The sequence below is a fragment of the Silurus aristotelis genome (genome assembly GCF_946808225.1).
Source record: "Silurus aristotelis genome assembly, chromosome: 3".
Lineage (NCBI taxonomy): Eukaryota > Metazoa > Chordata > Actinopteri > Siluriformes > Siluridae > Silurus > Silurus aristotelis.
In genome coordinates, this window is record NC_139576.1 from 13,208,627 (window position 1) to 13,234,286 (window position 25,660).

Genomic DNA, 25,660 nt, shown 5'->3' on the forward strand with positions numbered 1-25,660 from the left:
AACGGTTTGTGTGTACCTGGACGGTCAGGTGTGACCGCGCGCACGCGCGCGCCTGCTTGGGACACCAGCTTGTGTGACGCCTACAACAGGCGGGCGGGTGCGCGCTTGCGCGCGCGTTCACACAGCTTCCTTCCAAGGGCTCCTGAATGCTAGTCAAACCTTTTATTGGGGAATAAATTGTATTATAATATCATGTCACTCTTGTGATGTAATGTGTAAAGTAGTAAGTGGTTATAATCGCTTCATGTCCTAATTTATACTCGAATGAAGTGGTTAAAGACTAAGCGAATTTTTTTTTTTTTTGAAAGCTAATAACGTTAGCTTGCTATCGGTTCCGTTGGTTAGCATGTCATGTAGCGGTGTGATTGAATAGCGGCTGTCAGGTAACTCGGATTGTATTTTCTCTACGTAGTTGAATTTAGCCTGTAATTTCCATGCTTAATGTTTTTTTTTGCATGTTTTTTAAGAGAAACATTTATTATACATTGTACATGTATTGTAGATAAACCGTGCCCATTTAAACGAACCTGAAATTGCCATGGAAACTGAAACTGGCTGTTCAGCCTCCCAAGACTATTACATTTATCATGGGTTCACATCAATTTTCCTTCTTTCTTTTTTTTCTCAGACCAAAATGGTGAAAGTTCACTGATGGACACGGTCATCTTCATACCCAGGATGTACACATAGCATTTGGAGGCATGTTGGCTGCAATGAGATAATAGAAGTGGTCTGCATGAGAGAGCTGTGACATTTGTCCCTCCATATTCCCTGTTGTGCTATTTGAACATGACCACGCAAGCTCTTTTGCCGCTCTCCGGGCGCAGGATACCCACTCTGTCCCCAGGTGCTTCGTCATTTCCCCACCACAGAGCAACCTTGAGGCTCTCGGAGAAGTTTATCCTCCTCCTCATCCTCAGTGCCTTTATTACGCTGTGCTTTGGGGCGTTCTTCTTTCTTCCAGACAGTTCCAAGCACAAGCGCTTTGACTTGGGGTTAGAGGATGTTTTGATACCACACATCGAGCCTGGGAAGGAAGGACGGCACAGCAGCGGTCAGGTCATACACGGACAAGGAGTGCACGATGAGCATAGACACAGGTGAGGTTTAAAATAAATTTGCTCACCAAAGTGTATGTTTTGTATCTGGGGCTGCTTGTGTGTGATTGGGCAGAATAGTGTGAATTTGTAAGGGTAATTCTTTTTTTTTAACTTCATTGATTCAGGTTCAGTTTTAGATACAAAGGAACAGGGAAATGTATTTATACAGGTGCACCTCTTTCTAGGACTTGCATCACTAACTAGTGGATGAAACCAAGTTGTCGTGGGAAGACTGAACTTTCCACTTGTTTCCTGTGTGCTGATTTTTTCCTCTTTGTCATTTCAAATATATATTTATATTTAGAAGGTATTGGTTTTACCATACCCGTTATAATAAAACAAACTGGCTTATAGACTAGACCTATAACCTGATTCGTAAAAAGTTTTACGACGGCACACTTTACAGTCTGATTGTCAAGACTAATATAACTAAAGTAGATTTTACCCTGTACAATTTTGCTCCCGCAGAAAAAAATCGCACCTACCAGGAGCCTTGGGCGGCAAAATGTGACATGTGACTCACCAGCAGCTGATTTGGTGCCACTGTGACCAAAGACAATGTCATTCTTTCTTTTTTTTATACATTTAAAAGAAGTGTAACTGCTGCGATGACACTTAACGAAAAGCACCAGTAGGACTATGCAAAATTCATGTGACAGCTTTATATACTGTAGTGGTAACGACGAAACGTGGGATTTAAAAGTAGTCAGGCTTGCCGAATTGTGTCAGCACAGAGAATCTCTCGAACATATCGTCCCAGTTGTCTCATGCTGGGCGTTATAAGGCTTGGATCTGTTTGTGTAAAGGGATGTGGAAAGAAAAGGAGGCTGAATTACAGCCTCCAGTGTCCTTATTACGCAAAGCACAAAGCTTCCTGTTTTTCCTCTTTCGTTCAGCCACAAACAGCTGCGAATTTCTCCTCATTACCTTTTTAAAGCTTTGCCATGATTCTACCATGGCCTTGATTTCTTTGTTTTTGCGTGTCCCTGTTTTCTGCCCGAGCCTGAATCATGCTGATTGCTTACGTCAGCAGGACTGCATCATTTTCCTAGATGACAATCAAGATAAAGAAAGAAAATAACGCACATTTTCACACAATCTGTTATAGGATATTTTGGGGTGGATTAGCTAGTACAGTGTGAAAAATAATAATCGTTAAAGAAATCCAGAACATCATTACAATGCTGTTTGAACTGTATATAGAATCCATAGAAACCAAACCTGACAGAACTCATTGCCAGAATAATGCAGGCTTTGTACACATCAAAGGTGTACCATGGTATTTAATATATTGTAAAGCATATTGCAAGTGCATGCATCAAAGCACAGGATGGATAACAGATCTAAATGAGAGTGAGGGCTTTTATTCTCATTGAGTAAAGCACAGTGGTGCTGCCAGCCTCATACTGAAAGGCTTTTTTGCCAGCTGCTACAATCTGGACACACTGGTGTAGGTAGCGTCGCAAAATCGATAATAGTACTTCTGTTCCATATACAAGGTTTCTAAATGAGCTATAAATACACTGCAGAAGTTGCACTTTCTTAAAGCTTTGTTTGTGCGTGCGAATATGTTCGTGCATGTATACCTTGATTCTGTGTCTCTATATGCAAAGACAAAGTCAATTAGATAGTAGTTATAGTTAGTAAGATAGAAATAGAGCTAAAAACACTTCATGAGTAGAAACCAGGATTGTACTGATAGACTGAAGAGCTGAACTGGACTTTTCCACTGATGTCATGCTGCTTTATGTCCAGGAAAACTAAAAGACCTTACCATTTATGATTAGTTTGTTTAGGTGTTTAAGGGAAACCTTTTCCAACAATATCTGTCTGATTAACAGCGCTGTGAAATAAAACAAGTGTATTTGTGTTTATGATGATGATGAGGATGATGATGAGTAATGCTTTGTTTCTTTTGATGTCACCTCTTGACATTGCCATAGAGACCCTCTACACTGGTTTTACTCACACAAGGTGGACTTTAACCTCTTTTGTGCATACCTGACCATAAGATTAGTGTTTTTGTGAACCTCCCGTTCCACATTTAGTCTCCATTTCTGTGAAGATCCTGCTCTAGATTGTTGTGTGGCGAGTTGTGCTTATTCAGCCACAAGGGTCTTATTAAAGTCAGGTAGTGATGTAGGGTGAGGATCCCTGATGTACAGCCAGTGATCCAATTCATTTCAAAGGTTTTCTCTACCAGGCCACTCAGGATCTCCCACTCCAACTCATGTTTAACCATTTCTTCATACAGCTTGCTTTGTGCACAGGAGCACTGCCATGCTGGAACAGGTTTAGGATCATTTAATGGTACTACATCCAAAGACATCCTTTACAGTTGTCTGCCTCTAACTTTGTGGTGACGGATTTGTATTTTTTTTTTAGATTTCCAAAACAACATATGGCTGATAGAGTCGAAGGTATCAGTGCTTTGTCAGTATATGGTACGTTCAACATCATGTGGTATCAGATGAATTGAAAATAATGCTTTATAATAGATTCTGCAGTAATGCTTGCAGTTGTGCTAGACCAGTAGGAAGCTGTCTGAATGTTTGCTCACAGCCACACCACTGTGTGTTTTCCCGCTTTGGTGAGTTTACCGTAGTGGAGTCGCTGATCATGAATAATGTATTCTGCTGCCTGGTCATCTGCTTTCACTCATGACCCACAGAGAGATTCGCTCATCCTGCCCTGAGGTCTGAAGGCAGACACAAGCACATTGTCTGATATCACTCACTTCGGTCTGTGCCGTGGTTTCTGCCATGGTCTGTGCCAGGCTATGCTCGGCTAGTCCATGCTCTATCACACTTAACGGCACTATTTCTCCAAGTTAAAATATTGCCTGATTATTATTATTATTGTAACAATTCATATTAATTAATGTATTATTTATAAAACTAACTAACAAAAAGAAAAGAATAAATAGTGTTCAACAGCGGATGAACTATAATGTGCAAAGCTTGTGCGATGCATCAATTTGATTTTCTATACACAATATTACACAGCACAAAATCCAGCAATGCTCACTGCTATATTGTACTGCAGAACCCACCAAGCTTTATTTCATTTTATTGTTGTACGTTTCTGCAGAATCACTTAAAACGGGGACACTCCTCTATCTAATTAGGTTTTTTGCGAGTCCTCACTGCACAGCTGATATTATTACTGTGCACTCCCATACTCTCCACAAACCAGACATCTGGACGATTACATCAAAAATTGTAACAGAAGCCCACTGTGTATTAGGACATTATAGATGGTTTTAAGGTTAAATACTTTTATTAAAAAAAGAACTGGATTTTGCTAACCCAATAATAATAATGTTGATGATGGTGGCTGTCATGTTTGTGTTGCATTACTTTACCTACGATTATGTGAAATATTTCTTATTGCAGAATCACATTCATACAGTTAATTGTTAGAACTGAAATATTTGGTAAAGAGCCTACAGATTCACCACCATCCCGTCAAGGACACGTACCTGCCTGCTGCCTTGTGATTGAGAAAGCTTGCGTTAGCATTCAGGTGCTGTATTTTCTCTTATCACTGACTGAAGCAGCTGGGTTTGTTTGAATTTGCAATTCAAAGGCTGATATTCAGCTCACTTTTCAAACAATCACAGCCTATTTTTCATTTATTTATTTTTGGACATGAGGGCATCAAAGCTTTGAACCTCGCTACAACCTTCACTTTGCACTTACTTTACAGTTTATGTGATTAAAAAATAGACACCAGGAAGCATAATTCTGGTCAGAAACAGACAACCTTAACATTTAAGATCTTTTACTGTTCACATATATATTAAAGCATAGGCATAACGCATTTTTTTTTCTCTGTATATCCCAACTTGTTAGGAAGCTGGGGTCAGAGTGCAGGGTCAGATATGATACAACACCCCTGAACCAGAAAGGGCCTTGCTTAATCAAGCTCACAACATTGACATCATGGCAATGCTGGGGCTTGAATCCTCAGTCTTTCAGTAACCCAAAGCCTTAACCGTTAAGCTACCACTTCCTTCCACGTTTATTTTGTAATATATTTTAGCGGTGTAACGTACACAAAATGAATGGTTTGGTAGGTACCTCGGTTTATGAGACACGGGTAAATTTTGATACACTTAGGGGGAAGAAATGCAAAACACATAATTGCTTGTTATTTTTATTTAAACGCACTTTATTATTATTAAATATTATTACAGTTTAAATTTTTTTAACAAATTTAAAGAAAATGCCTGCTTAAATAAAATATATTATAAAAAGAAAATAAATCTAATTAATGCAATACACTTTTTATTATATTAATTAAATTGAGAATTAAGTAATCAATTAAATTGGCACAAATGAAATTAATTGAATGAAATTAAATAAATGGAAAAATGTACTATGTTACTAATTTATTAAGTAATTTTCTAAAGCTGTGATTTACTTAACTGTTCTACTTATTTGAACATACTTTAACAAATGTCTTCATTCCTTAAATCCATCATTCATTCAATCCTGCGATATGCGGAATTGTCAGGATCTTCGTTTAAGAGAAATTCTTGAAGCTGGGCATAAAACAATAGAATCAATAGCGCTAACATTAGCCGCTAGCGCTATGGATTCCTTAGCATTTTCATGCATGCGGAAAACAAATCTTATTTCCGGTATGGAGGGAGTTGCCACAGCTAGTATAGCCGCTAACTCTGGTTTCTTTATTTTTAATATCCCTGGCATTGTTGTGTATGGTTTTAAGTTTAATAATAATCATAAAAATGCATTAAAATGCGAGGTGGAGACTAAACAAATTTTGGTTCGCCACTTAAGACGTTCCTGAACTTTAACTATGTTCTGCACATGAAAAGGATCGCATTTGGTATCATTTTCTCTTTGCACACTTGGAATCAAAGTTCCTTATGTTTATTAGTGTTTCTCTAAGACATTTGTAATTTATAGGTGCTGCAATGAATATTTAGCAATTCTTTAAATACTTTAAGATGTTTACAGTAAATGCGAAAGGTACACAAGCCAGCTTATGTAACTAATAGTTCCTTTGTGAATTGTTTGTAATCGCGTCCTGCAGAAAAAGATTTTTTTATGGGAATGACAAGTTTAATTTTATGTACTGTAACAAGTGATCAGGAGGATGTTTATGGCAGTGAGCATATGTCACCGTGTGGCAGATGCGCCGTGTATCTCGGTCATCTTGATTGCTTTGATGTCTCACTAATTGATTTTAAAAAATATATTAGAGATGAAGGTGCTTCCTGAAGCTAATTTGAGCCATGCTTAAATCTACTGAGCATAGAGTAGATTGTGAGCCTGTAGCATCGCTAAATCGTCCCTCACATTCCTCCACTAAATGGTCCCTGCTAGTTAGTAGGAATGTCTCGTCTAGAAGGTCCCTAGAGATAAGCCACTATGATGCAAAGGGGAGGAAATGTTCCGAAATTGCAGCCTCTGTACTTCTGAACATTGCATCTCTTGGCTGGTGTACAGTAAGCATATTTGGAGCCGAAATGTCATCGCTTTGTTTGTTTTCTTGTTATATTTTTGTGTGACCCAAAAATCTAAGTAAAAGGAGATCTTGGTAGTGAATGCAATTCATAGAGAGAGGGAGTTCATTTCACAACTGGTGCCTGAGACAAATATAGGTGATGACAATTGCAGACATCAGCTGTGGAGGTCTGGGCATACACAATTAAGTCATTTTACACAAGCAAGAGTGTGGTTAAACTGAATATGAACACAGCTGTGATCTGGTGCAGGCAAGAACCCGTGTATAATCACAGCCATGCCAAGAATCCACTATAACCGCTTTTAGCTCTATGAACAAGAAATTGATAGAGTTTCTGACCTTTCGGACACAATATGGCCATACACATGTATGATTTTGCTCAGCTAGCAGAAATGGATCCTGATGAAACTATGCCCACATTATTCACTTGTTGGCTTATATTGATTTGTCCATTCCTGTTTTGGGTGCTTCCAGGAAAATTGGTGTTCCTTCATGGGCAAATTTGTGGGTACTCTAAGAAAATAAATTTTAAACGAAGAGCTTTCTTTAACATTGGCTAAAATGTATATCGTTGTACCAAAATGCTTCAGGGAGTATGTTCTTGGGACAGATAGGACAGATAGAACGCAGTTTGGAACATGGAACGCAGTTTGACCAATCAGATTAGTGTAGCAGAACTAACTGTTGTATATGGAAGAACATGTTCAGAGTGTTGAAGCCAGAAGGAGTGTTTTGTTTAATGGCATTTGTCAAGACTTCCGAGTTGTTGTGCACCGCTGACAGAAGTAGCAGGCATAAACATATTTTGATCATTGTTTATCTAAAACCAAACAACAAATTTAAGCTTACTGGATATATAGAAAACTAGCAATGCTAACATGTTTTTCTACTTGATTTAAGGACAAAATTATGAGAGATACAGGTAGTCGTCGACTTACGACCTATGCAACTTACGACCACAATCGCTAGCCACGGCGTACGGCAGTGCGTACCATCTTTCGGCATAATTTCACAGTACTGTACATATAGCCTACTCTACTTATGACCAAATCGTGAAAAGCAAGAACTTTTCATTTTGGGTGGATTTTTTTTTAAGGATAGTTGGTGTTTTTAATGAATGCAAATTGCTTGTGATTAATGTTCAGTTTAATGGTGATTTTATTGTAGCTGTTTTCCAGTGTGCTTGGACATTTCAGCCACTTTGGATGAACTGGAATGTTGACTGCACCCCAGCCCTCCTCACCCTACAGCAGTACCTGATTTGACTAAAGTCCTTATGACGGAATGAGCACAAACCTCCACAAGCACACACCAAAATTCGTGGAACATCTTCCCAGAGGAATGTAGGTTATTATTGGGGATAATAAAATAGGAGGTTTAAAAAGCATTAATCTTGCAGTTAGGTGTCCACAAACTTTTGTCCATATAGTGTAGATTTAAAGTGTTCTCAAGTTCTGTAATGCAGTATTCTGAAAGTGAAGCTGATGAGAAACGTCAAATTACAGCACTAATCCAGCGTTATTGCAGTTCCTCAGTGTTGGACAGGTGCACCGTGTTCCAAACTCAACGCAGATTCATGATTCAATTATTCTGACTGGTGATAAATGCGTGTTGTGCTTTATATGTTTCTCTTGATTATCAGGTTATAATAAACGATGTGATTTGCACTCGCTCCTTCGGCGAGTGATGTGAGCATTTGCAATTCGATCATAGGGAGGAGCGTGTTATTAAGCTTTATTGCACCACTCTGCTCCAGGCCGCTCCATTTTGCTGTTACTACCACATTAAAGTTATGAAATGGGATACAGCTAGTTAACAAACAGCTGGCAGAGAGATGCGCAAGGTGGCAGATTATTCCTAGTAAGTAATAAAACCACAAAGAAGGACCAAGATGTTAACATAAATCGGGAACGGTGTTGATTGAAATCGGGTACTCTGATAAAATTGAAGAAAAGCACATTTTGATCGCATATAACATCATAACACCCTCTGAGAAACTGAACAGGTTTTAGCTTGAGGGAATTCAGCACTTTAGCTGTAGAGCTGTTAATTGCTATAAACTTTAAGGGTCTGTGCTGTTTTTGAGCATGGTTTTATATATTTATGTCTACACTAGAAAGCGGTATGAGCTTGCTGGATTTCTAAGTATCATTGTACACAGATTATTTACCGTCTGATTTTTTGCAAGTAGTTGTATGTCAAATATTTTATTAATTTATAGCTATATTTAATGTTGGTGGTCTAGTGGTTAGGATGCGGCACTCTCACCGCTGCGTCCCGGGTTAGATCCCAGGTCAGGGAACCAACCCCAGTCACTCTTAGTGCCAGTCCCAAGCCTGGATAAATGGGCAGGGTTGCGTAAGGAAGGGCATCCAGTGTAAAAAAAAACGGTGAAGCATATCATAAATATCACTTGAGTAAAAAGTAATGGTTTCCATTTGGATATGAGTAAAAGTACAAAAGTACTCTCTTTTAAATATACTTGGATATCAAGAGTGCTAATCTTTAAAAATAATAATTTCCCGGACTATAAGCCGCTACTTTTTCCCCACGTTTTGAACACTGCGGCTTAAACAATGAAGCGGCTTATTTATGGATTTTTCGTGGGGTTTTCCCGGTTTCACAAACTTCATGCCAAAGAACTGAGCCCCATAACATCAGACCAATGAAATTGCCGAACGGGTTCGGGTGAACCAATGAAATTCTTTATATTAAATCAGATGCGCTCCCACTGAATCGGGCCGCACCACATCATAAATATGGATGATGTTCCTCTGACGTTTGACCTGCCGCTCACTCGGACTGTATACAGGAAATGCGAATCATTCGTCACGCTGAAAACAACCGGGCATGAAAAAACGCACTTCACTTTTGTTCTGAGCTGCACGGCATCTGGAGAAAAACTTCACCGATGGTGATTTTTCAACGCACGACGATGCCAAAAGATAAACTCTCAAGAGAAATAGTTGTAAAAGGAAGGAGGAAGACAGTGAACAATGACTTTCTTGGTAGGCTACTGTTTAGATACAAGCAGTGTTATAGTCATTGTCTTCCGTAACAGACCTGTGTAAAGTTCATTAGTTTTAATGTAGGCTTATATACAGGTGCGGCTTATACAGTGAGGAAAATAAGTATTTGAACACACTGCTATTTTGCAAGTTCTCCCACTTAGAAATCATGGAGGGGTCTGAAATTGTCATCGTGGGTGCATGTCCACTGTGAGAGACATAATCTAAAAAAAAAAATCCAGAAATCACAATATATGATTTTTAAACTATTTATTTGTATGATACAGCTGCAAATAAGTATTTGAACACCTGTCTATCAGCTAGAATTCTGACCCTCAAAGACCTGTTAGTCTGCCTTTAAAATGTCCACCTTCACTACATTTATTATCCTAAATTAAATGCACCTGTTTGAGGTCGTTAGCTGCATAAAAACACCTGTCCACCCCATACAATCAGTAAGAATCCAACTACTAACATGGCCAAGACCAAAGAGCTGTCCAAAGACACTAGAGACAAAATTGTACACCTCCACAAGGCTGGAAAGGGCTACGGGGAAATTGGCAAGCAGCTTGGTGAAAAAAAGTCCACTGTTGGAGCAATCATTAGAAAATGGAAGAAGCTAAACATGACTGTCAATCTCCCTCGGACTGGGGCTCCATGCAAGATCTCACCTCGTGGGGTCTCAATGATCCTAAGGAAGGTGAGAAATCAACCCAGAACTACACGGTAGGAGCTGGTCAATGACCTGAAAAGAGCTGGGATCACCGTTTTCAAGATTACTGTTGGTAATACACTAAGACGTCATGGTTTGAAATCATGCATGGCACGGAAGGTTCCCCTGCTTAAACCACCATATGTCCAGGCACGTCTTAAGTTTGCCAATGACCATTTGGATGATCCAGAGGAGTCATGGGAGAAAGTCATGTGGTCAGATGCGACCAAAATAGAACTTTTGGGTCATAATTTCACTAAACGTGTTTGGAGGAAGAAGAATGATGAGTACCATCCCAAGAACACCATCCCTACTGTGAAGCATGGGGGTGGTAGCATCATGCTTTGGGGGTGTTTTTCTGCACATGGGACAGGGCAACTGCACTGTATTAAGAAGAGGATGACCGGGGCCATGTATTGCGAGATTTTGGGGAACAACCTCCTTCCCTCAGTTAGAGCATTTAAGATGGGTCGAGGCTGGGTCTTCCAACATGACAATGACCCGAAGCACACAGCCAGGATAACCAAGGAGTGGCTCTGTAAGAAGCATATCAAGGTTCTGGCGTGGCCTAGCCAGTCTCCAGACCTAAACCCAATAGAGAATCTTTGGAGGGAGCTCAAACTCCGTGTTTCTCAGCGACAGGCCAGAAACCTAACTGATCTAGAGAAGATCTGTGTGGAGAAGTGGGCCAAAATCCCTCCTGCAGTGTGTGCAAACCTGGTGAAAAACTACAGGAAACGTTTGACCTCAAACAAATGCTACTGTACCAAATATTAACATTGACTTTCTCAGGTGTTCAAATACTTATTTGCAGCTGTATCATACAAACAAATAGTTTACAAATCATATATTGTGATTTCTGGATTTTTTTTTTTAGATTATGTCTCTCACAGTGGACATGCACCTACGATGACAATTTCAGACCCCTCCATGATTTCTAAGTGGGAGAACTTGCAAAATAGCAGGGTGTTCAAATACTTATTTTCCTCACTGTATATGTTCAAAATAAAAATCTTTGTCAAATTCAGTGGGTGCTGCTTATATATGGGTGCGCTTAATAGCCTGGAAATTACAGTAATAATAATTTTCTCACTTTTTATTCCCTCAGTGTTTATCACATTTTGTGATTTCCCAAAATGTAATGAAGTATAGACATTTGAAAAATGTGTACAAATAAGTACAGTAATGAAGTAAAAATACTTTGTTGCTGTCCACCACTGGTTACAAAGAGCTAATGATGGAGAGTCCTTCCATATATATTAGTCTTCCTTTTTAAAAAAAAATAGGTATATGTATGGCTTGTCTATAAAACGCATTATTGCCCCTGTGTTTAAGCCAATTGAAAAAGTGAGCAATTTTAGTGCGAATTTCACAGTTTAATGAAACTTTCACACTAAGATGAATATTATCAGCTATAAAGCAAAAAACTAATGTAAATAAGAAGTGGAGTGTAATTTGTGTTGCAGGTGCACCAAGTAGGTTTTTCCAGTACAATAGCTTGTGTAGGCTTGTCTAAGCGTCAGTCATTCAGAGAGACAAAGTCAGCCAAGATGTGGATCTCTCTCTCTGCCAAAACCGAAGCCAAAGTGTATCATAATGACTGTTTTGGAACAGAGGTCAGTTTTTATTTCTGTAAAACATGAAGAACACTGTGCACATCCACCAAAGAATGGAAAAGGCTGATATTAATGTGTGGAAATGGTGCAGAAATGGATTTTGACTTGAAGTTTGTTGGTTTTATTGTAGAGTTATAGAAAGGTGTGTGTTTGTGTGTCTTGTGGATGGGATTCTGTGTTTTGTGTTTGTTTAAAGTGTTCGATAAGTACAGCTCGGGAGATTTTTTGTTTTAATGAAGCAGAAATTCTTATAAATATGGCCACACACTCTAAACAAACAGCACAGTGAATTTATTTTCTTTGCTTATCTCAGCTTGTTAGGAAGCTGGGCCATGATATGGCACCCCTGGAGCAGACAGGGTTAAGGGCCTTGTTCAAGGGCCCAACAGTGGCAGCTTGGTGGTGCTGGGGATCAGCTGGGTCATCTTCTGGTCAGCAACTCTGAGCTTTAACTGCTAAGCCACCACTGGCCATTCTTAAGCATGTGGCTTGAAATGATGCTTTTTATTTATGCAGAACTGCTGACAAATACTTTTTGACAGATGTAATTTTCCTGGAGCTTTGCAAGCGCTTAATGTCGTCTGAGGTTTTATTGGCCTTGCTCCACATCATCAACCTCAATGATGTGCAAGCTGTCATCAATGGTAACACACAATAGCGAACAACAGCTGTTACAACCCGGTTTGTGGACTGCATCGAACTCCTTCCTGTCTAAAAACTTTCATCAGATGAAGACACAGAGCACGTATTAAAACTTTATTGATCTCTTAATGATATACATTAAGTTGTACTCACCCTTCAAGATTTAACTGCTTATTATAGATGTTAACAGGCAGTTAACAGGAAATACAATATGCCAGTCACCCTCCCTGGTTCCAAAGATAATTGGGAAAAATAAATGATGCTTTATCTTTATTTATCCCTGCAAAACATCACAAATCCAGAACACGGTCAGTACCACAAGAGACTACAGCTTCTCCATCATGGCCGCTCAGATAGTTTACTATGGCCAGATTACAAAAAGAATGTCAAAGTACCCTCTCAAGACGCATAAAGCCGTTTCCATATTTAAATTGGAGAGTAAATCCGTACATACATTTCACAAATTTTTGTGGTAGACCACACCTTTATACATGTGCTGTATTAGCACTCAACTCGGGTTAGCCATGTAAGATCTGTTGTTTAAGAAATACATTTTTTTTTTTTTTTTTTTTTGCCGTCGTTGTTGTTGTTTTTTTGCTATTGCTATTAAAGAAAAAGCTAAACAAATTCAATGTAAATTTTTTTTGCTTTTGTCTAACCTCAAGGTTGTCACATAGTCTTTACTTTGCATGCATGCGCAAGTTTCTTGTGGTTGAGCTACTTAATGCACCACCTGCCTGGAAAAGCAAAAGTGAATGCCCCAAATCAGATTACCCTCATGAAGCAGGATATGACCTAGAATTTCATGATGCACTCCTTGTTACCAAGTGCTTTTTCCTGGATGAGAATTCAGAATCTCCGTCTATCAAAGACGTTCTTGGGTTTGTAGAAATTATGTCTTGATTAACTCTGTCAGGTTTCGAGATTTGGCTTTGTGTAAATGCTGAGAGACCAGAGGGTTTGACCCTAGGTAGGCACTAATCCCGGTGATTTATAATTACCATAGCTCTCGAAAACCTTTCAGAAAAAGAAGAGACAGGTGTCGGGACCTTAGACGCATAAAGATAAAGCCTGAAGGTGGAACCTTGTTCTGTTTGTTTGTACTGTGATTCCTGAAAGTGTATACTTGTTGAACACTCTTGTCACTCTAAACTACTGATATAATGCAGTGTTGAGCTTTTGGAAACATTAAGTGGATAGGTAACCGCAGTCTGAAGCTCACTTGTTTTCAAATGAATGGGATAAATGCATAAGTCTGAATGAATTACACAGTAATTCTACAGAACAACAGGCTTACTGGATGCCGAATTGCGGAGAGCCGAGCAGTTATTAATGAATGTAAATAATAGCAGTCTCTCATGTAGTTACTATTCACTATGCAAAGATGAAACTGGAAATAGGCTGACGTGGACTAAAACGAGAGATGACGTGGAAGATCAGTAGAAAGCCTTTAAGTGTGGTGCTGTTTGCTTAAAAGGCTTCTTTATCATTTGATACCACAAGGCTTTTTTCCCCGAGCGCCCTCTAGTTCAGAGTGATTTAGTCAGGAACAAACAGCTGCACAGCGCGCTGTCTAAGAGAGATAGCAACCACCACCATGGGAATATGTGCGAGAGAAGAGGAAAAGAAAAAGCCTTTATATGGTCCATATAATGGAAATTTAAGAGGTTGACCCGGATTATTGCCCTGCTTTCTTTCCAAAGTTGGTCAGAAGAGATTTTTATTTACAAAGAAAGGAATTCGACTTGTAATATATGCTGTAAAACCATTAATTTGTCCTTTAAATAGCTCTGGAAACAAGGGCCGCTCTAATAACTTTATTTCGGAACACGTATGAGTATGAGAACATGTTTTTCAGTACTTGTCTGTAATGAAACTAAAATGAACCGCCTGCATACCAATCACGAACATGTACATGGGCAAAGAAATACAGTAAGCATGTAACCAGAAGTGCATTGGTAGCAATGTAAAATATGAACAAATGTACAGGTTGATGAGGCTATTAGATATGATGGATATGAATAAATAATGATGAATAAATATAAATGAACAGTACACATTTATATTACATTTACACAATTGAACAGTGACTCATGGACCATGTGTAGAACCCATAAATCCCTATGCTCATGCAAATGATCAGTTCTTTGACACTTCTTTGCATGCTTGGGTCAGACGTCCACATGCACTGAGGGGTTTTTAGCCGGTTCTTTGTTGCTCCTTGTTGCTGTAGTTCCTTTTCTTGATATCTGAGCAGAGCACAGTTTTTCGCTTGCGTTGCTGTGTCGCTATTAATTGTAAGATGTTGAATATTCTTAGCATTTTTTTAATGATTGGGTGAGTAAATGAGCTTGGCATCAGACTGATGCTGAATACCACCATGGTAGACCATGTAGACATTTTCTTGTGGCTGAGCAGGAAGAATCATATTACAAGCAAGTAAATCGTTCGAGGGCATCATTGTAAAACTGTTGTAGCTGAGCAACCGCCTAATTTGTCTTACTGAAAGGGAAGATGTTTCCTTTCTGTACGTGTGGGATATTTTTAGATAATAGTTTACAAACATTTACATTCAAATAAATGAACCCTAGATTTTTATTATCTTCTTGGCAAGATAAATCATCCAGTTTCTATCCGAGACTAAACTATCCATCACCCTGTCTTATCTCTGATATTTGCCTTTCAAAACATAAAATGCGTCGTGGCATGTAATTTCTATAGCAGACGCTATAAGTAGAGAGCAAACAAGACAAGACACAAAGTGAGTGATGGGATTTTCTGTTTTTTTTTTATTTATTTTTAAATGATCCTGTTAATGAGAGGAACAGGGAGCACTTAGTTCCTGTGAATTGGCTATGAAAAGAGCAAAGGTCACTCAGTAGAACATCTGCATATAGCAGCATTAGATTAGAATTTGGGGTGTGATTCAGGGTTTTAACATTTTTTCCATTCTAGCACTACTATCTATTGGTTGTTAATTTATAATAAAATTTCTATGTAGATAAAAGAGCCAACAGAAACTCTGTGTGTATATCTTATTGGGTCATTACTCATGATGATAAAAATTGTTTTATGAATATATTTCTTTGATTAATCACTGCATGCACATAATTTTATTGCTTACCAGCTGCCGTGAAGAGAAATGGGATCAGCTTATTGTGATTTTGTTGTTGTTGTTTGTTTTTTAAGGGTGTCTACGTAAAGGATCTATTCAACAACTACGCTTTGTGCAAAAACATTTGGAGATTGTAATTTATAATATAAGATGTATTTTTCCCTGTTGTCGTATTTTTTAATCATTTTTCATTGGAAATACTATTAATGCAGGTACAGTGATTGATGGTAGAGTCTGTTTTACAGGATTAAATAAATTCATGTTGTCAGCACTCCTTCTGCTTTCTGTCAGTTAGCATTCAAATCCTTATTGAATCCAGCTGATATTTTGTTGTACCCCGAGTAGAACGTTTCCAAAAGCTCACATATTTCAGTGTCTCGGTTGTCTGTTTGAAGCCTGTCCCCTTTCAGAGAATCACTGGTAATCTTCAAACACTTCTTACAAACACCCCCACCACCACCACCACTACAGTGTTCACTAATAGTCTCAAAATCCTGGACTCTGCCTGAAAGTAAAAATGGATACCTCCGGCTCGCTCGTTTCTCACTGTGAAAGGCAGAAAACGAAACTTGATTTAAGTGAAATGATAGTCTTGAGTAATGGAACCGGCTAAGACAAAAAGGATTCGGGGAATTTAAAAGACGCTGCTGCACACCGAACACGGCCTCCTAACACACGCACGCACGCCTCTGATCTCGTTTGACAGCCTATAAAACGGCATCTAAGGTAAATCATGTGCTCTCCTTCCATCATGCTGAATACTCCGAAACTGCTGTGTGGTGCTTTTTTATATGTGGTTGTTTTACATTAACATAAAGACAGCCTCTATTTCATTGCTTCAGGTGTGCGTCTGTTAATACCGGACGCACTCTGTACGATTTTTGTAGTGCTTTGCGATTGTTGCTTGTCGGACTGTACAAACATGGTCCTCATGTTGCACTGTAGGTTCTCATAATGTCAGATTGTAAGACAGTCAAAATCTGACACTCAAGAAAAGGGTTTACATCAATCCATGATGCGTTCAGACCCGCGTTCTGTCGCTAACGGTAGCTTGCATCTGTAGAGTTAATTTTGTTCATGACATGCCTTAATAATAAAAACATCTACTACTAAAACAAAAACTACTTTTTTCTTTGTAACTTTTCAATAATTTGCTCTACTGTCCATATGCTTCGTTTCGACATTTTCCCTGAGGTGGTTTTGATGATGTCACGCTAATTGCGTCATCAGGTTTGACGTTCCTATTGCGGTCTTGGTTTGACGGCCGTCTGAGACCAGGAATGTGTGGGAAATCGTCCGCCACTGCCAGGATTTCAATCTGAGAGAGAATATTCTCGCAACGGCCATTAATCTTCTGTCGGTGAACATGTCAAACGTATGTCAAAACGAATTTTTTAGGATTTTCTAAATTCGTTTTAGACAACCAAACAGTGACCAAAATCACACAGTGTGCACATGGCTTATACAAGTTGGCTCAGAAGGGTGTCAATGGGTTGTTAATTGTGTGTTTTGACATGAAGCTGTAATGCTAGAGTTGGACCTGCAGGACTAAGAACAGCAGTGGCGGAAATATGCAAGACTTGTGCACTTGCGGTGGTTCAATGTTTAAGGCTCTGGTTTACTGATCAGAAGGTCGAGAGTTCAAGCCCCTGCCCTGCCAAGCTACCACTGTTGAACCCCTGAGCAACAGCTTATCCCTCTGTGATCCTGGGGCACGGTATCATGGCTGGGGTTGCAAAGGGGCGGTATATTTCTGGAAATTTCCTATGGGAGCTTCATCTGGGGTTTTTTTTTTAAATAGCAAAAGGTGAAAACTTACTGGGAATTTACCAGAATTTATGGGAGATAATTAGAAATTTGGATAAATGTATATAAACCATACCATATACAAATAAAAATTTTTGTTTGTTTGGTCATTAGTTGACATGAATGAAAACAAATACAGATTTCACAAATTACATTTTGACTTTGATTTAATTGTTAGTATGGATTTGTATTTTTTTTTGCACAATAGCTTACACACAGCACAAGGAAGTTTTAAACATTAATTTATGTAAAATGTATGTAGTTTGCATGAAGACTCGCCATTACTTTGTGTGCATGATTTAAGAAATGATCTGTGTTGTGTTATGAAGGAATGCACAGCTCTGCCGTAAGTGTGCTGTTTGCATGTGATTAATGAAAAGTGCAGAGTAGAAATTGCATTAAATCTGGTTAAATCTGGTAATTATGCTGCAAGATTATTATTATTATTATTATTATTATTATTATTTTTATTTTTTTTAAACTACATTTAAGTTTCCTAACCTAATTCCCAGTTTATTCCCTGTCATTTCTGTTAATTCCTTTTTATTCCAATGGAATGTTTCCGGTTTTTAATATTCCTGGAACTTTGCAACGCTCTTAATGGCTGTCCCCGGGATCTGACCCCAGCTTCCTAACATCTCTAGGATATGCAAAGAGAATTTCACTCTGTTTTAATGTGCATGTGACGAGTAAAAAGCACCTTTTACCTTTTAAAATAAAGGGAGTTTAATAGTGCCAGTTAACGCAGAATTGTAGTGGAATAGATTACCATGTCCTGTTAGAATACACATTAAGCTCAGATACTCCAGTGTAATGCTGGTAGTTATTAGTGTTTACTTTAGTGTTTAGCTTTAATCACGTGTTTTGCTGGAACCATTAGAGTCTGAAAACATCTACTGCAATCTAAATGCATGGATGGCTGCTGTTTATGGTCAAACCACTTGATCTCATCGCTCAGGTCCTACATTTAGGGATACAAATTAACAACATGTATAAGGAAGGTGTGATTAGAGGTTTGACGCTACGGAAACTGCTTTCGGTTTTCATTGCATTTAATTTGTTCTAAAAGTAAGTGTTAAACCGACTTGCTCCAAGCCGAGGACTTACTGATATCTTACAATTTGCATATTTGTTCATTTGAAATTGACTTACACTAGAGGGCATAGCAATTAAAAAGTGCATATTTTAAGCCGGATAATATGAATCAGTTATCATCAGGATATTCAGCAGTCTGCTGCAATTTTCTTTTCTTGCTTCTCTGTTTTACTAGTTACCCAAGTGCGCTGCTCACCAATGATTTCGATTTTCAATATAGGCTTGTAAAGGTGCGGTGGGAAAACTGCAATTTTTGCCTGTTAACTGATTAAAAATTGCCCATGGAATCAGTGGATGGGACGTTTCTGTAGAAGAAAACATCAGTCCAGGACTTATCGTATTACGATGCTTCACTGGCTGCAGCGAGAGTGCAAGTCTGAAAATCAGCGGCTCTTTATGAGTTGCAAATCATGCTTTTTTTTTTTTTATTATTAACTGACCCCAGTCGCTCCATCGGAGCATCTGAACTAGCAGAGTAGTGCAGTGGCAGATGGCATCTAGATGATCGTGGATTTGGTGTTAATGGGAATAATTAGAGATGTTTGATCAGTGCATTATGCTTCTGTTTGACACTCCTACAGTGTGCTTTGTCACACTTTGCCAGTGTTTGGATGTTTTGAAATATTAAATGATGCTTTTTGAGCTTGATTTAAATACCAGCTTAGGTTGAAGTAACCATCTACCTGCTGAGTGAAGGGTGTTCAGAGTTGGTAAAACACCAGCATCCTCTTTTTATTGTAAGTGGTCAGATCCTGCACTATGTGACCTTCTCCATCATGTTTCCATCATGTTCCTGAGCTCATGTTTCCTTTTGTAGGATTTTTTTGTATTTTCCTGCCTTGTTGTTCTGATATTTGAAGTCAATGATCCCCTGCTTTAAACAGGTGGAGGCAGGTGTGGTTTCTTGTCAGTCGAAACAGCAGTCACACCAGTGATTTGTGAATTAGCTTTACTGGCAGCTAGAGTTCACTAACCATGTATTAGCCATAGCTCACTTTTGTACGCATTCTCATTCTTTTACCAGTCTGGTGTTACTAACTTGTGTTAATGCATAAAATAAGCATGTCAGCTTATCCATGTCTGTGCCTTTGTATGCACCAGACCTCTTTTCTTTAGACACTGCTCCTATCTTCTTCTTTTTTTTTTTGTCTTCTATTTATATATCCTCATTTGATTTACTTGAGTGGCACCTCTACTTTTTTTACAGCGAGACACCTTGTCTGCATGTACACGTGGGATTTGTCCAAAATATTTTGGCCCAAGTTTATTTCAGACTAAAAGGGATGGCATTGTTTTGGAGTCGTTTTAGTAAGCCAAGGCAGAATGAGGCGATTAAACCCCTGTCAACATCTTGTTGCAGAATACATTTAGCGATAACATCTCATTTTAAGTAAGCGAGTGTAAACGATCCCATCTTTTATTAATCTCTGTGCCCCGCTGTGATTGTGCCCTTGCAGGGAAGAGGAGGAGAGTCTCCGCAGTAAAATCCGGGCAGATCACGAACGTGCGCTGCAGGAGGCCAAGGAGAAACTTCGCAAGTCCAAAGATGAACTGAAGGCAGAGATCCAGACAGAAAAGACTAAGGTGGCAAAGGACCTGAAAAAGAAGGACGGGCCAAAGCCTCTGCCCCCAGTGCCCATGCCCAAACTGGTGGGCATTAATGATGGAGACCCTGGAGACCCTGACGTTAAAGAGAAACGGGACAAGATCAGAGAGGTATGAGTGAGCGTGTGTTTTGTGATATGTGCAAATCTCTTCATACTAATGTGCAGAATAATTGCTTGTATGTGTGAACCAGGTACTGGGAGCACTAGATTCTATAATGTACAGTTATTATATGAGAGATTTTAGTTCACTAAATAAGATGCAGCTTTGAGTAAATGTTTAGATGCCCAAGTGAGGTACGGTGATGTCTTGGTAATTGTTCTAATCGTATGTCTTTTTGCACCAAATTTAACAATTTCTTGTCAGGAAGTATTTTAGTCAGCTTGTAAACCCTGAAGTGGACAGCAGGCTTTTGAAACTGTCCTCATTATGGCCTGGATATCAGCAGAGTCATAAAGAAACTGGAGTTATAAAGACATGGGGTGAGAGGCTACTGAATAGCCATCTGTCTAAGCAGCATAACACTGCTCCTATGACGAATACAGGTGTAGGAGGAGGGAATGCTGATCAGATTATAATTTTTCTCCCCCTTCAGTTTTGTCTAGGTCACAGAAGGGACATCTGCCATTCACCATGGGATGAGGACCACTCAGGGTCTCACATGTGTGGATGCACAAACACAAATACACACGCACACAAATAAACAGAAGCGTCCTGTAGGGCATGGTCCATCTCGCCCTGTTACAGTGGATGCCTCACAGCAGGGCCATCTGCTGCTCGCAAGGGGACCTTAACTCTCTTCATTGTTTGTGTGTCATGGACATCAGCATGTCATGATATCGAAGGGATAAAAAACAGGTGAAATGTGGAAAATGATGCATGAAAACAGATGCATAAAATGCACAGTGAGTTAAAGGACCACGTATATAAGAAAACTGAACTTAGAATTTAATAGTATGCATCTGCATTGATCGATTTCACAGATCTTACATGCTGTTTCATTTAGTCACCATCAGGTGTTTAAATCACCTGTACAGTGCTATATTTCTAAATTTGTGCACAAGTGACAGTTTAAACCAAAACCAAACGATGCATAAAAGGGACCCTAAAGAAATAAAAACAGTGCGATACACTTTTTATGTATTTATTATGAAAAAGATATTCAACCCTCTTGAATATCCCCGTGTGAATAATTGATTGCCTTTTTCTCTTCAGTAGCTGTTTTCACTGCCCTTAGCAGCAGGAATTTTGGCTCACTCCTCTTCAGCTCAGTGACATTTATAGGCCTTTGAGCATAAACTGCATATTTCCGGTCGTGCCACAACATTTCTGGACTTTGACGTTTCTTTTTCTTATTTTTAACCATTGTGTGTGTTTTTTTTTTTATCGCCTTCTGGACGGTTTCAGACCTGAAGGCTTTACAAATGACACTTTGACATGAAAGAAGTAAAATAATTTTCTATAAATGTTTCCCCCCAGACTTTATTGATATATTATTACGATGCACTATGAAATCACGCCCAATATGACGTGAACAACGTGCACACATACAGACAAAACACAGGTAATTTGCTTTGTTAATTCATGAAAAAGAGACAAACAGGGAACATTAATCCTGAATCCATGTTACATGTGGCAAATAATTTTACAATCATGCACAAATGAAAGGGCACATTAAAGGATATCTGAAGGCGTTATCGAGGTGGGTTTAGACACGAGCAATAGAAACGGCACCTTTAATTAATCATATTTCCTTTTTTAAAGTGGCCTCATTGACAAAAAGAAAATCCTCAAAATGTAACTGTGGTTCTACTGTCTGAGGCACAAGACAGAGCAAACATATCAGTCAAAGTCAAGTCAAAGTGAGCTTCATTGTCAATCAGGCAGGCAGCAGGGTGCAAAGCAGAACAAAATTGCGTTATTCCAGAGGCTCCAATGTGCAGATGAACATATAACAGTCAGTTGGCAAGACTGGTAACAAATGGACAGCACAATAGACAGTAGACAATACAGATATTTTGCATGTCGGTACACACACACGGATAACACAATAGAGACAAAAGGCAAAATATTTCCTGTCAGTACAGGCATTGATGTTTATTGCACGATAATTGTTCACATTAGTACACAAGTGGCAAGCAAACTGTCTGTGATAAAAATATAAAGTGCTCAAGTGATGAGAGACAAAACCGCACATGACTAGTCAGGATAATGAACAAGATATGACTGAAAAAGTGTGCGGTTCAGCAGTTAGTGACGGTATGTTGTTATTGTTGCCACTATGTATTGGTAGCTGTTAATTCATAATCTACACAATATTTTGGAGAAACTAATTTGATCAATTGTGAGTAAAAATATTCGATAGCATTTTTATATTCCCTTATACCTGCTTAATTCTGGAAACCCATGGCATGGGTGTTCTGTTTTTCATCTGCTATTATTAACCATTTCTGAGATCCACTTGCCTCCACCTCCAGCCACCTCAGAACCACTTTGCTTACATAGCTGTTGAAAGCCTCGATTATTCTGTTTCTCTGGAAATGTTCGTGCTGTGCTTAACAACTTTCACGCTTGCTCAAGAATACTGCAAAAGCATCAAATAAAAAAAAATGCTCGATTTATGTTCCTTAGATTCTTCTTCCACTTTGTGTTTTAAATCATAACAATGCTCAACTATGTGAGGTGAAAGCATTTTGCCCTCAAGCTGTGCTTTAATTAGTGCTGTACTAACCTTGAACAGCGTGACCGCGAACAAGATGCTCCCACAATGCCCCTCTCCCCGAGCTGTTGCCTCAAACGAACACCTCATTCGCGTCTGTGTTTAAACAGATTAAGCATGAGATTTGGCTTCATTTCACCTGTGTGGATCAGTTTGTAGCAAGCGCTAGGAACAGAGCGAGAACATAAATGAGGCTTTCGTCGCATGTGCCAGGGCTTTGTGTTTGTGTGCACACAATCATTCTCCTCTCTGCTTTCGACCCTGCTCCACCTCTCTGTCCGACTTTGTTCCTTCCTGTGTCTGTCACAAACAAACCTTCTGTAATGTGAGAATTTCTACATTCTTGCAGCTCCTGTGAAGAATTGGACACCAGGTTTTCCCACACACACACTCTTTCCGTTGTCTGATCTCACTGCAGTTTTACTGCCACCTAAGCTTCCAGAGATTCTAATTTGTGTGAGATCATTGCGATGCTTTGATATTTAGATACACTTTTTAACATAACGTAATGGAAAGACTAAAATGATTCATGCACGGATGCCGTGTACTGGCTATGTGCCAGCTAGCAAGAAATCTAAATCTAAAAATCTAGAGCCAAAATTTGTCCCTTGATATATTTAATACCACTGAATTGTTGAATTGTTTTATTTTATTTATATATAATATATATATATATATATATATATATATATATATATATATATATATATATATATATATATATATATATATATATATATATATATATATATAGGGGGGAGTGGTGGCTCCAGCGGTCAAGGCGCTGGGTTGCCGATTGGAAGGTCTGGGGTTCAAGCCCCGGTATCGCCAAGCTGCCACTCTTGGGCCCTTGAGCAAGGCCCTTAACCCTCTATGCTCCGGGGGTCCCTTACGAGGGAAATATCAAGGTCCGTGACATCGGAGTGATGTGTGGCCGCCTTCCTGTGGGCTCACCACCTGCAGGAGGGACCGTAAGGGACGGTGCTGTGAGGATTGGGCAGCAGTCGAAGGCGGGGGCCTGCTTAGACTGCTGCCCCCGCGACCCGAATTACGGATATGCGGGAGAAAATGAATGAAAAAATGAATAAATGAGTATGTATGTGTATATATGAGGATGGTTCCGACAGTATTATTTGAGGAAAAAGCAGGTCACAGATTAATATTACACTTCATATAATTTATGAATTATAAATAGGACAAAGCTTTTTATTGTGCAGCTTTAAGTAAGGAGACATATAGTAACATGCATGTGGTTTTATGCACCATGAACTGCATTTAAAATAAAAAGGTTTAATTTAGGAAAAAACTTTAATTTAATGTAATATAAGAAGAATACAACACATTCGGTTTAAAAAACAAAACAAAACTAATCTCCATATGATTAGTGATTTCCCTTTTTATTGCCCTGCACCCTAAAATGCATTTAAGCATGGTTAAGTAAATGTTTGTCTTTTTCTGTTGTAATATTACCGGAACGGATGTTTTAAACACGGATGAGCCGGACTTCAGATTTACTCATATGCTTTTGATAAATTGCAATGAGCTATTTTTTTTTTTTAAGTTATTGATTTAATTCATTACTTTGTTAGGATTGTAAAAATGCAATACAGTAAACAACCATAATAATGCTCACCTCTGTTTTACCAAGCCTGACGTTAATACTGTAGCGTTAATAATAATTGTTCCCACTGACTATAGTACATCCTGTTAACACATTTAAAAGCAGCATGCAGTCTCAATCCAGGTTTCATTTTACATGACTCCATTTTATATCAAAAGAAAGTTTCATTTTAATTGGTATTCCAGTTTCATTTCATGGATTTATCTGACAAAGGCCTGCATGATCCCGCACTGAATCCTCCATATGATTTGGCGTTCGCACTTTGCTGTGTGCTCAGCTGCCACAGCTAAACATGATATGTTTAATTTAGGACTCGCTGCCAGAGAGCAGTGACGCAACGCTCAAAGACACACTCAAGAAACAGCGGATTCAGCATAAAAGTTCATGTTGATGTGCTTTTCATGTTTCGTCTCGAGAAATCATGTGGCCCATTGCTTCAGAAAGCAGTGTGTACATGTTTGAAAGAAAAACCTTCTGAAAGCAGGGGGGATTATTATTTTTATTTAAGACCTTCAGGCCTCTGTGCTTTGTGCTCGCTGTGTTTTCAGTGGTGACTAAACTAAATGGAGCAGGATAAGCTGAGACTCTGTAGAGTTGATCTGAGCTTGTGTGATGTTGATTGGCTGCATGTAGTGCTTACTTGACTCGGAGCTGGCTTGTTGCTGGTGGTAGTGTGTCTGAGTGCTGGTGCTAGTTGGCACGGGGAAGCAGAATGCATTTTGGATACTGTGTCCTGGATGAATAAGTGCCAGAATAATAACTGAGCATAAGGCTTCAAGACAGCTGAAAGAGAGGGAAGTAGTATATACACAACAGCCAGTCACTGAGCTGTAACGAAAATAGAGAGGAACAAGAAAGATGGTGTGTTTGGTAGGAGTTTTGAAATGGCAGGTACAAGATCTGATTTTGTAACTCCGGTTTTACAAAAGAGTTAGGCTACTATGCAAAATGACAGTAAATGGATTGATTTGATACATTTTTCACTCAGTTTAAGGACAGTGCACTTAATGTTTTCCTTAATTGACTACATTGGTTTTGTATATTGTATATTTTTTGTATATGTATATTTTTTTCTGGAACTGAGAGAAATTGAGACTAATAAAAAGTCAGACAAGTCAAAATAAC

At 38.9% G+C, this 25,660-nt stretch overlaps 1 protein-coding gene across 5 annotated transcripts in view; it reads left to right on the plus strand.

Moving 5' to 3' along the window:
* The window catches only part of man1a2 (mannosidase, alpha, class 1A, member 2), a 74,305-nt gene that overhangs the window by 3,593 nt on the left and 45,052 nt on the right, over positions 1-25,660 (plus strand). For 4 of the 5 annotated variants that reach the window (XM_083537013.1, XM_083537009.1, XM_083537010.1 and 1 more), the window contains 2 exons: positions 629-1,100; positions 20,048-20,306. In XM_083537013.1, the coding sequence (XP_083393139.1) occupies positions 790-1,100; positions 20,048-20,306 (570 nt within the window). In that variant the 5' untranslated portion in view covers positions 629-789. Of the gene's footprint in view, positions 1-63; positions 384-628; positions 1,101-20,047; positions 20,307-25,660 lie in introns of those variants that run through there. The other variant, XM_083537012.1, reaches the window with a different exon arrangement.